This window comes from Atta colombica, unplaced genomic scaffold (genome assembly GCF_001594045.1).
Source record: "Atta colombica isolate Treedump-2 unplaced genomic scaffold, Acol1.0 scaffold236, whole genome shotgun sequence".
In the NCBI taxonomy this organism is placed as follows: Eukaryota; Metazoa; Arthropoda; class Insecta; order Hymenoptera; family Formicidae; genus Atta; species Atta colombica.
Genome location: NW_017259334.1, coordinates 1,116,684 through 1,127,801, shown reverse-complemented (window position 1 = coordinate 1,127,801; position 11,118 = coordinate 1,116,684). Strand labels below are relative to the sequence as shown.

At 34.6% G+C, this 11,118-nt stretch overlaps 2 protein-coding genes across 2 annotated transcripts; both read right to left on the bottom strand.

Annotated features, from left to right (window-relative positions):
- Positions 1-264: 264 nt before the first annotated feature.
- Positions 265-1,506, bottom strand: LOC108688600 (mediator of RNA polymerase II transcription subunit 21). The gene is made up of 4 exons (XM_018194914.1): positions 1,440-1,506; positions 1,178-1,343; positions 985-1,096; positions 265-647 (listed from the first exon to the last, which is right to left on the bottom strand). The coding sequence occupies exons 2-4, from the start codon at positions 1,217-1,219 to the stop codon at positions 265-267; spliced, it is 537 nt and encodes a 178-aa protein (XP_018050403.1). The 5' UTR covers positions 1,220-1,343; positions 1,440-1,506.
- Positions 1,507-2,067: 561 nt separating this feature from the next.
- On the bottom strand, positions 2,068-9,406 carry LOC108688639 (histone-lysine N-methyltransferase SETD1). Its single transcript, XM_018194980.1, has 9 exons — positions 7,492-9,406; positions 7,147-7,419; positions 6,750-7,058; positions 5,524-5,790; positions 4,784-5,433; positions 3,577-4,210; positions 3,187-3,408; positions 2,808-3,065; positions 2,068-2,440 (listed from the first exon to the last, which is right to left on the bottom strand). Exons 1-9 carry the CDS (start codon positions 9,232-9,234, stop codon positions 2,267-2,269), a joined length of 4,530 nt encoding a protein of 1,509 aa, XP_018050469.1. The 5' UTR covers positions 9,235-9,406; the 3' UTR covers positions 2,068-2,266.
- Positions 9,407-11,118: the final 1,712 nt, after the last annotated feature.

Genomic DNA, 11,118 nt, shown 5'->3' with positions numbered 1-11,118 from the left:
TTTATTAATATATAAATTTTATAAATATAATTGTACTAAAATATTGTAACACTCTAAATTAATGTTCCATTTATTGTCTTAAGCGATATTTTTTATAATAAAATGTTGTATAATTAATAATTGTAGTGACAATAGTAATCATCTTTTATTTTATATACTTGAAATTCATATACCGATTTGATTTTACAGACTGTCAAAATATTTTAAAATTATAAGTCTCTAGCAAACAATAAATATAACAGTTTACAATAAATCATAAATATGTCATTGATTTATTGAATTAGGTGAAGGATCTGACAATTGATGTGTATTATTTGAGGACACGGTATTTATAGAACTGAGGCTTTCTTGTTTTATATTAGAACTGCTAAGATTCATATTGATCACAGTCGTCGATGTAGGATTCTGCATATCTAATTGACTTTGCGCAATATCCTGTAGAGCTGCTTGAATTCGTTGAAGAAGTGTCTCTCCTTGTCTTACTACTTCCTCTAATTGTTCACCAGCCTGTTGATTCTCCTGTTCGAGTCTGCTAAGGCTGGCTACTTGTAACTCCTGTGATGATTCTTCGCTCGGCAAACTCTCTATTAATGTATCTATATCTTTGGCACACCTTGCAATGAGATTTGCAAATAAGGCAGCGTAATCTAAAATAGATGAACTATGATTTATAATCAACATGTATATTTAACCCTAAATAAATACAATCAGATCATTTGTATCCTACATTTCTTTTTTTTTTTAAATACTAAGAGTACCTGACTAAATAATAGCTTCTGTTCTTTTTTTTTCTTTTTATATAATTTTATAAACACCTATTAAAGATGTTAAAATATATATAAAAATAAAATTTTTATATACTTATAAAAGTAATAAAAATTAATCCAGGACACAAATGATCTATACGTATAAAGGACTGTAAAATTATTTTATGTACTAAAGAGTAGTATTATATTATCAATATATATTGAAACATATAAAAACCTTCTTGAGATTGATGTGGCTGCGGGGTACCGATGCGATCAAAACCAGGAAATTTACTGGGCGTAGAATACTGTTGTAGAATACCAACGCTGTTGCAAAAGTGTTCTGCTTGCTACACCAAATCGACAATTAAAATCATTAAGATGCTAAGATGATAAACGTATGAGACAATAAAATAGAAATATTTTATTACTTGATTTATGGTGTCTTGCAACTGTGTTAGGCGATCTGCCATAATATTGAATTAATATGGATCACTTGTAATTAATTTAGATAGCCTCTTATAACATTCATAACAATCAATAAAGATAAGAATGCAAGAGTTTACCACCTGTCAAGACACCCTAACAATCTCAGCGCTTCTTAAAGAAAAACAATATAATTGATTAAAATATCACTTAATTTTCTATGCAATCACTTTTCTTATCATAACGTACTCGAAATTTTGTTTATACCTATTTATTGAAAAAGACGTTCTAAAACAACAATCTCAGAAAACGGTAAAAAAAACCGTAATCTAACCTCCACACTTCCATGTTTTCAGCGCCACCTAGACGCTAGCCAAACACATGTTTAGGTTTCTTACTCTTTTCCATAATTCCTAGGGAATTAGAAAAGAAGTTTAGATTTAAGTTGGCTACCTTTTTTGCAAAAAGAGCAGGTCACCTAAAATTAGAAATCCAATAGAAAAACAATAGAAAACAACAGATTTTTGCATCATTCTAGTAATGCACGAGACACATAAGATTTTATGCTACTCTAGATGGAACAATATAACTTAAATTTCTTTAATTTTTATTATAACTTGGAAAATAAAACTTAAATTTATGATCATATATTCTTTTTTCATTCTATATCTCAAATTCACTCTCTAAATTATTGACATACAATTTAGAGAAAAAATCACTCTGTTTATAATACATTGAGAATATTTACATTGTTTATAATTGTAGACATAATTGTACTAAATATAATTTCAATTGTATTTCTTAATGTTATTTATCAATTAACACGTTTAGTAGTCGACGATAAATATAAAATGAAACACTGTAATATAATTCTACCATTAGGTGTAGTAATGATTCAGACATTTATCTCACTTTTCCAAATATCGAAGTCAAATACTGGATCAGAAGGGTCTCATAATAAAATAGGAAGAACGCATCTTAACATAATTTAGCATTTTCCATTGCATTTTTATAAAATGTTTACATGGGGAAATATTTACAAAAATATGAGTAGGGTATGATGAAGTATGAAGACGGGAAAAAGAATGAACAATTCAGTTGAGGGTACCACGGCATTGAGGAGCTCCGCAAAGGCAAGGGATTTTGTCATCCTCCAATGGGAATTTATAATCATAAGTAATTTCTTCATTAACTCCTATCGGTTGTTTACTGTAGATTACGATCTTCTTTTGACTTTCGATCGTGATTACTTTTGCGTAACAATTCGGCTAAAAGAAATAAAGATTTGATAACCACAATATAAAGTATATAATATTACAATATAAAGTATATAATATTATGTAATATTATAAATATATTGCTCTTTCTCTCATTTCAAGATTAATTAATATTGAGTTTTGTGACCGTATTAATAAACTACAGATTAAGATTGGAATATAACAAATCAGAAGAAAACTAATATTTTTATCAATATTTTTATCAATTCATCAAGTTAAATTTTAATTTAGATTTTAATTTTCAATTTTTTATTTTAATGTTCAATTTTCTCTGTTTTTCACACATATACACACAACACACAAAATATATTTATCATATTGCATAGCCAGTCAAGATTAAAGAAATAGAGTGACTTACATTACAACTGTGATTTATAAACCTCGCCAAATTGCCGCATTTTGTCGCATCGATAATTGTATCTAAATCGATGCGGAAGAGGTAAGAACTTCCAATTCCAGTGGCCTCGTATTGAGCTTCTCGTAGATCGGCTACAACCGGTCTAACCATTTGTCCAACATACTCGATAACCATTTCATCGGCCGCGATTGGTTCCATGGCGAACAAGCCCCAATCGTGAATGCCAGATTTAGCAAACTTCAATTGCTTTTTACGGAACTAAAACACAAAATATATATTATGAATTACATTAGAATATTATACATCAATATTAATAGATATATTGAATTATATATATCACTACCTATATTAATAGATATTTTGAATTTATATATCCTACCTTTAATTGATTAAACTTAAGGAGATCACTGTCTGTATCAATTCCAAAAGCTGTTAATAGCCGACGTTGATTACTTCGTGCCTCACGTGACAATGCTTGCATTTTGCCAGTCAACGCTTTAGAATTATTTTTTGGACCATTCATTACACCATCACCTCCACTATAAGAGCCGCCGCTGTCTTCTACATCATTACTGCGCTGTATACTTTGAGCATAATGATGCTGCAAAAGCAAAAAGGATGATTTACTGCTTTTCTATAGATTTTCTTTAATAATAAAATAACATTATAATATAAACATTACAATATAATATAAAAAAATGTCTGAACTTTAAATTTTCTTTAGAAAAATGAAAACTTTTACAAACATATCAGATAAATCATTTTTTACTTTATGTTTAGCCTTCTCTCTGATGTCAACTTTATAATATCCTTCCGTTCTAGCGCTTCCACTCGCATGCAATCGGAGTTCGTCTCGTTTCCTCTTTTTCGCGGGGCTCGGTACATCCGTCGGCGAATGATCAACCCAGTGCGTATCGTTCAACCAGTAACCTTGAGTGTCGTCCGCTAATAAAGCCTCGTAACTTCTTCTCAAATATTCTACATCTTCCGAGTCTATTCCCCTAGTTAAAAACTCGTACAAAATAGCCATTTCTGACATAAGATCTCGTTCTTTGTACGTGACAGTCGGTTCTGGAATCTGTTTAGGAAGCTTATCATATATATAATCATTTCGGATATTTTCCTTCTCTCCCATATGATTCTGATTGCTGTGTATTTTTGTATATTTCTTGGATTTCTGTTTCTCAGTTTTATGAGTATTATCTTTCGATTTCGTTAATTTAACAATCTTTGGATGTTTTACTTTCATCGAGGCTGGTGGTACTCGTATCATCGGTTCTACCGGTTCAGGTTGTGCAGGTGGCAATGAATACGAATGTTCCATATACACCTGCGAAGCCTGAGAACCAGGTGAACTTGGTGTCCGCTGTCCATTCAATCGAAGCTCTGTCTCCGCTTGATACCTATATAGATAATATTGTAATGTTATGATTTAAAAATATTTAATCAGCAAGTTTAATCACTCCGAGAGCGATTAATGACGTCACAAGTTTCTATCTCTTCGATTTCTGACCATGATACTTTCGGGTCGAACTTTCGTTACTCACTCTCGAAACGATCAAACCCACTATAAAAAATTTTAGATTGTTATTACACACAAATCAATAAACACGTTCAGATTATTGATGGTTTCCAGCAAGAACATAGTCCGTCACAAAGAATCATTTCATTCTTATTTAATGTAAACAAAAAACAAGGATGTAACGATTCACTATGTTACACTGTATCTGACTGTATCCTTGCTGGAAAACACTCCAAATAAAGCAGCTACCCTGCTTACCGATTGAACATGGTTGGTTCACAAGTAAGAATTAATCATGTTCAATCGTTCAGCGAACAGGTTAACTAAAATTTATCCATTTTAAATGTGTCCATTGCAATTATTGTAATTAATCCTATAGTATGTACTGTGATTTATAATATTATATACAAAAAAAAATCAAAACACATTCCTTAAAAAAACTTATTTAACTAACCTTAATCTTCTGATTTCTAAGCTCTCTTCCTCTGAGTCAGTTGTAGGAATCTCACTAAACATTTCAATCTTTTCATTATCCTTCAAAATGGGTTCATCATTGATGTATTTTGCTGACATTGTCTGTAGTGCTCTAATAATATTAGGTTGTATAGGACCTGGACTCTTGTGCCGTATAATATTATCATGTCCAGCTAGAGTCATCAGAGCTTCCGCAGCCGAATTTTCCATTTTTTGTATATCCGGTAATACCTCTTCCTTTATTGCTGATGTTATTACCACCGGTTTCATATCGCTCTGTGTTCCCTTATCTTCAGTGATCGATGTATCTTTCACTTCCTTGTCTAAGGTTCTACACACATCAAATGGTTTTTCTTCCACTACAGGTAATTTCTCAGAAATTCTTTCCTCTTCTTTTATGCTTTCATATCTTATGGAAGAAGATAATGAACTATTCAGATTGTCATCATCAATCTGCGGGAATTCGTTTGAATTTTGATCTTTAATTTTGATATCTGGTACCGGCGTTTCTCTGCCAGTTGGGGTAGGACAGTCTAGAGATCTTTGGATCGCAAGTTCCATCAAAATATCAGGATCTTCGCTATTACAAGCCAAAGGCCTATTGTCGGACATTCGACTATCTGTATCTTGCTAAAAATAAATTTATTTTAATTAGCATATCTCCTTAAGTCTGTCGTATTTTTTTTTTAATCATTGCGCTTACTTGCACTTTATACACACCTCATCCTCAAAGCAAGCTTCTGCATCGGAACTTTCATTTGAACTATCGGAAGATTCACTGGAACTAATCTCCTCGCTACTACTTTCGATCGACGAAGACGTAGTAGACGAGGAAGAAATGGTCGGAAGAGAAGTCATCGGTTTCTTTGTTTTTTGTACAGGTGGTACATCTAGATCACTATCACTTTCAATTGTTTCCATATCAGCATGACCCGATTGTCGACTGTCCTCATCCTGCGGTAATGGGCTTGGAGCTTTGATCTTGCGCTATATATATATAAAAATAAAACTAAAATAATAACAATGTCCAATGTTTAGCGAAAAAAAATATAAGATACAACATTATATAATTTAATGTTGAGTGATAATAATTCCACCATATAATTTTATGCATAATGTTATTATTGTTCATAACTTTTGACTCCTTATTTTATTTTTTTTTCCCCTTGACTCTTCAATTTCTTTTATTAAATTAAATTTATAACTCTTACAATAATTTTCCGTTCTTATATACATTATATCTAAGACTTGACATTATGTATGTTAAATATGTTGTAAAATCAACTTATATTCCGCATATACTGCTTTGATCTCTATTTACTATGATTATTATTTTTATTCAATCTGATCTTTGACAATTTAAACGCTCGTGAGACTTATTCGACACTACGAATTGCTTAAGTCAGAGTTCAATTAGTTCCGCATAAAAAGTGCTGTGAAAAAGTACTAATTTGTGAATAACAGCATTCAAAGCTTTATGACAAGATTTGGCAACCGTGGAGATGAGTTGTTTGCCATTCTTTGATTAAATTTAAATTTTTCAAGTATTTGAAACATAGTACAATGTAAACGCGTTTTAGTGAATAAAGAAGTTTCATAGATATATTATTTGTGCGATGTCTTCTGCGCTCTTACTGCCCGTATCCTTTCCAGTTTTTTCATAAGTATTTGAATTTGAAACAGATTCCACTAGTTTTGGCAACCTGTGACTGACTATTCTGTCTTGTCCGTTCAAGAAATCTAATATAGAATATTGCTGAAGAAGACTCCAAAGAGAGTCGAAATTCAATGAGTTCTCTAGATTTTTAAAAAGACATCTATACAATATCAAATAGAATAACAATTTTACTTGTAAAAAAAATGTGCAAAATTTGCGCACCTTCTTCCATGCTGATTCTCAGTAACCTAGATTTTTATTTTTGTTATTTTACATAACATTATCTTACCCTAAATGAAGGCATCTTTGGCATACTAGCTCTAATACCCAAACCAAAACCATCATAATTGAGTCCCAGTGGTGTTGCTTGTTCTAATAATGATGACAATCCCTGCGATTTTTCTTCTTTTGTTGTATTATTGACAATAATATTATCGCTGCTACCCTGAATTTGATTTTTTTCTGATTTCTTTTCATCCCACCAAACTTCAAATAATTTGAATGCTGTGTTCTCTATCATCTTCTTATTAAAATCTTTCTTTAGAATTTGCTTTAGTTCATTTACAACTCTGCTTAATACTCCATTGATAGTAGGTCCCTATAAATAGAAATATTTTTAAAAGCTGGTTTTAAAAGTTTTAAATACAAAGTTTAGATTTATATATTTGTGTGACAATCAACCTTACCTGTGGATCTTTTGTGATATTATAATTTGCCATAGCATGTAACCGAGATTGAAAAGAGGAATAATAATTTGCTCCTTGATGATTTCCCATTGTTGCCGAAAAAGACGCTGTATTAGGTTGATAATGGCTTTGTAAATAAGTTGTTCCATAAGGATAAGGATATTGCGTCGGTCGCGGCCAATTATAAACATCATTAGAAGGATAGTGAGTCAAATGTCCTGGGTAACCAGCTGCCGGATATAGTTGATTTGAAGGTTCAGTCTGTGCTATTACCTATCAAAAAGATATTTTATGAATATAAAATAGACGATGAATACTACATTTCATATGTATAAATGTTCTCACTTCCTCAATTTTTTCATCTCCTGAACTTAAAGGACTCAGAGACATTCTGTCGTCGTCAGGCGGTGGAGGTGGAGGTGGTTCCTTAGGTGGCTCTGGTTCATTGTCATCGGGTGCTGGGCTGTAACTTCCTAATAACGCTTCATCTTCACTGGAACTTATGACACTACCTAAATCTTCATCCACGGAAAACTGACTAATGCTATTTTCATGAGCTTTTCTCCGTTCTTTGTTTCTCTCTACTATTTTATCAAAACACTGTTTGTATATCTCACGTGAGAGGAAAGGACTGGGTGGATCTGATAATATCTCATTGTCATCAAATTGAGATTTTTTATCATCTTCTGAGTCACTGCCAAATTGTAAGAAAGGAGGTGCCATTCCACCCGCTTTATCCTTTAGTAACATAGCAATTCTTGTATCTAAATCTAATGTCTTGCGAGTTTCATCAGGAGAATCACGAGGTGTACTCTTTGCTGCAGTCTGATTTTCCTTTTCCTTTTTAGGAGTGGTATGCGCTTTTGCACTGGAAGTTTTATTATTAATCGGTGTGACATTAGTATTGTCCAAATTTGTCGCATGTGGTTGAATTGGCCAAACGGAAGTTGAGCTTGAATATCCTGCTGATCCAGAATTATTACCCCACCATACATTTGAGTTCTGTTGAATTGGTATATTCTGTGACACATTTTGCGGGATATTAGTTAAATAGCTACTCGGAGGTTGATGATGATAATTACTGTAGTAAAAGTCATAATTTGTTGCTGGAGTAGAATTTTGAGAATAATTACTAGAATAATTCAATTCACTGGGCGCTGTTCCATAACCCAAATCACTACCTGCACTGCCACTCGGTGTAGGATAGTCCCTGTATTTGTTATATCTTGAATTTTCTACATATGGCTCTCTGCTCTTTTCTATATTTAGAATAGGTTTTTTACTATTTCTAAAGTCGTCCCTCTCCTCGGGCAAAGCCTTTTCTACTGGTGTCTGATGTTTTTCTGGTTCTGGCTCTGGTTTCGATGGTTCTTTTTCTACCTTCTTTTCAGGTGGTTTTTTCTCCATGGTTAACTCCTCGAACATCTTCTTACATTCTTCCCCAAAGGGATCCAGAAAAACCCTTAATACTTTCCCCATCACAGATGTATTATTCAACTTTTCTACACATGCTTTAGAAGCCTTGGTCGATTCAAACACCACTCTTGCTATGCCAAGATGTTTATTGTTTAACGGGTGGTAATAAATAGTAAGCTCTTCTATAGATCCAAACTTCTGAACCATGTTTGTTAAAAATGTCTTATCAATATTGTCGTTTAAATGGCAAAACGTTACCTCTAGTGGAGGAGGTTCTCCACAGTAATTGGAATCAATTTTAAATCTAGGTACAGGTAGATCAAGCTGTTCCAATCGAGTCCAGATTCTAGTTAATTGCGATCTGGGATCTCGAGGTTGAACCTGTGGATACGTTGGATCGCCTGGAACGGTCCCATCGTACCTACATAGTCTTGTAGCTCCTTTAACTAAAAATGGATCGACCAGTAGCTTGAAATTTCTCTGAGTCTTCTGGGTCGCTGATGGCACAGCCGTATCCTTCTGCGAATGTGTCACGTGGCTGTGACTATGTTTTGAAGACGGCTGACTCGAGTTCTGCGACGAGCTCTGAGAACTGCCATGGGAATGGCGATGACGATGCGAATGCGCATGTGAATGTCCATGTCCATGACCATGTCTCTCCATGCCGTTCATTGCCTCCGAGCATCATCCATTCACATGAACTTCTGTCGTAAACATTTATCCAAACTTTAGATGATATCACTATTATGCTGAATGCAAATCAACTTGTACAACTCATAATTTATTTGCATCTTTCCAGAAAAGCGTGTCTATCAAATATGTAAAATAAATTGTACGCGTTCACACAAATTGAATTGCAAATCAGTAGGACACAATTTCCATACATCACTCTGTTCATCACTTACAAATAATCAACTACAATTATATTTAAAAAATAGCAAATTCGTTGTTGAAACAAGTGTATCTCTTTTACATTAGTGATATGCGGTGTAATTACATGATCGAGATCGTTCATTAATCATAAAATTGCAAAGTAATCGCACGCTTACATGTACAGACTAGTCTTATAATTTGTTACAAGCATTAGCAGTTCCTTTCTCTTGTGCATTGTACGCGTGCAACCAGGTTAGAGGTAACGATCGCGCGAAATCTTTGCCACTCTGCTGTGAATTTTCATACGAGAATGCATCCTCTCGTAGCGTGAACGCAATACACTCGTCGCTGGATCGATACGATCTCCGGTGCGAAGTTATCGATATGGCATCTTCAGATGAAACCCAAAAGCCGTCGCGTCCTGTTCACAGACTTACAACGTGGTCCCTCTCTCTCTCTCACAACTTTAGCCGTTCAGTCTCACACGAGAACGTTATGCGGTTCTCCTCAACGGTACATAACCTCGAAAGCGCTTCTTAACGCTTTTCTAGGTTGGGTTGCACGCGTGACGGTGAGCCACTGAGAATATTTCCTCGTCACGGGATCCTCCAGGTAGAACGCCGTCGATGATTCTTCGGTCGTACACGTTGAACGTTCCAAGAATCTCGCTCTCTCGCCTTTGCTTCTCTACCTATCTCCCACTCTTCTCACCTCACTTTTTCTGTCTATATTTTTCTTCTCTCTTTATCTCCCTTGCTCGATCTATCACTTCGACCAAAACCTTTAGAGCCTTATTCAATCAAATTGCGATCTCTTCCTTTGCCAAAAATCGCGTAACTTTTGTAAAACGTCCAGGGACGATGCGTAACGGCGCGAGTGTCCCGAGCCTATTCCCTATCGAGCTATCGAACCGATCGTCCTTTCGACTATTCCGCTGTTGTTTCCGCTCACCGCTGATGAATTCGCGATCTTCGACGATTCCGCACTTCGGCTGAGAAATGTGATGAAACGTACGGACAGTTTTTTTTATCTTTTTTATCTCTCTCTCTGTTTCTCTCGTTTACTAGCTGACCCGTCGCGACACACGCGATTTTCTGTCCTTTTCTCTCTTTTTCGAGTTGACGCACCTGGAACGTGTTTGGCTGATCGTGTCTATACTATTTCACTTGCGCACATGAGAAACGAGACGCACTTTGCGCATCCCCGTGCTCGTAAACACGCTCGCGCAAACCGGGCCGACGTCGTCGACGAGCAAATACGCGTCCTTCTTCGCGATTAAATTGCAGATAGTATTCTTTATTTTTCCAAACGCTTTCTCTCTTTCTCTCTCTCTCAAATTATGGGTTAATTACTAATAGTACGCCCCAAACTCGTTTGCACTCTCTCTCTCCATCCCGCGAAAGTTATAACTCGCGGGCCTTACGACGACTTCGATCAAACTCCATTTAATTTAATTGATGATCAATTCAGCTCTGGTGAAATTGCTTACTTAGCAGTTGGGACTCCTATATGAATTATTTCTAATTTGTCCTATATTTCGGTATGTGATATATTTTAACATATACTTTTTATACGTATAATTGTTATTCTTTAAATGTTTGATATTATACAGTATAAAAAATAAATTTTGTCTCGAATCATCTCGAATTCTTGCGAATTATAGATCGCGTTGCTTGCACTTTT

Bases quoted from the DNA above. Each gene is read 5' to 3' on its own strand.
- LOC108688639 (XM_018194980.1), bottom strand. From the start codon at position 9,234: ATGAACGGCATGGAGAGACATGGTCATGGACATGGACATTCACATGCG. The intron at 5,434-5,523 runs GTGTGTATAAAG...ATTTATTTTTAG, and splicing joins AAGCTTGCTTTGAGGATGAG to CAAGATACAGATAGTCGAAT. The intron at 3,066-3,186 runs GTAGGATATATA...TTTGTGTTTTAG, and splicing joins TTAAGTTTAATCAATTAAAG to TTCCGTAAAAAGCAATTGAA.
- LOC108688600 (XM_018194914.1), bottom strand. From the start codon at position 1,219: ATGGCAGATCGCCTAACACAGTTGCAAGACACCATAAATCAA. The intron at 1,097-1,177 runs GTAATAAAATAT...GATTTGGTGTAG, and splicing joins TGCAAGACACCATAAATCAA to CAAGCAGAACACTTTTGCAA. The intron at 648-984 runs GTTTTTATATGT...CATCTATTTTAG, and splicing joins GCCACATCAATCTCAAGAAG to ATTACGCTGCCTTATTTGCA.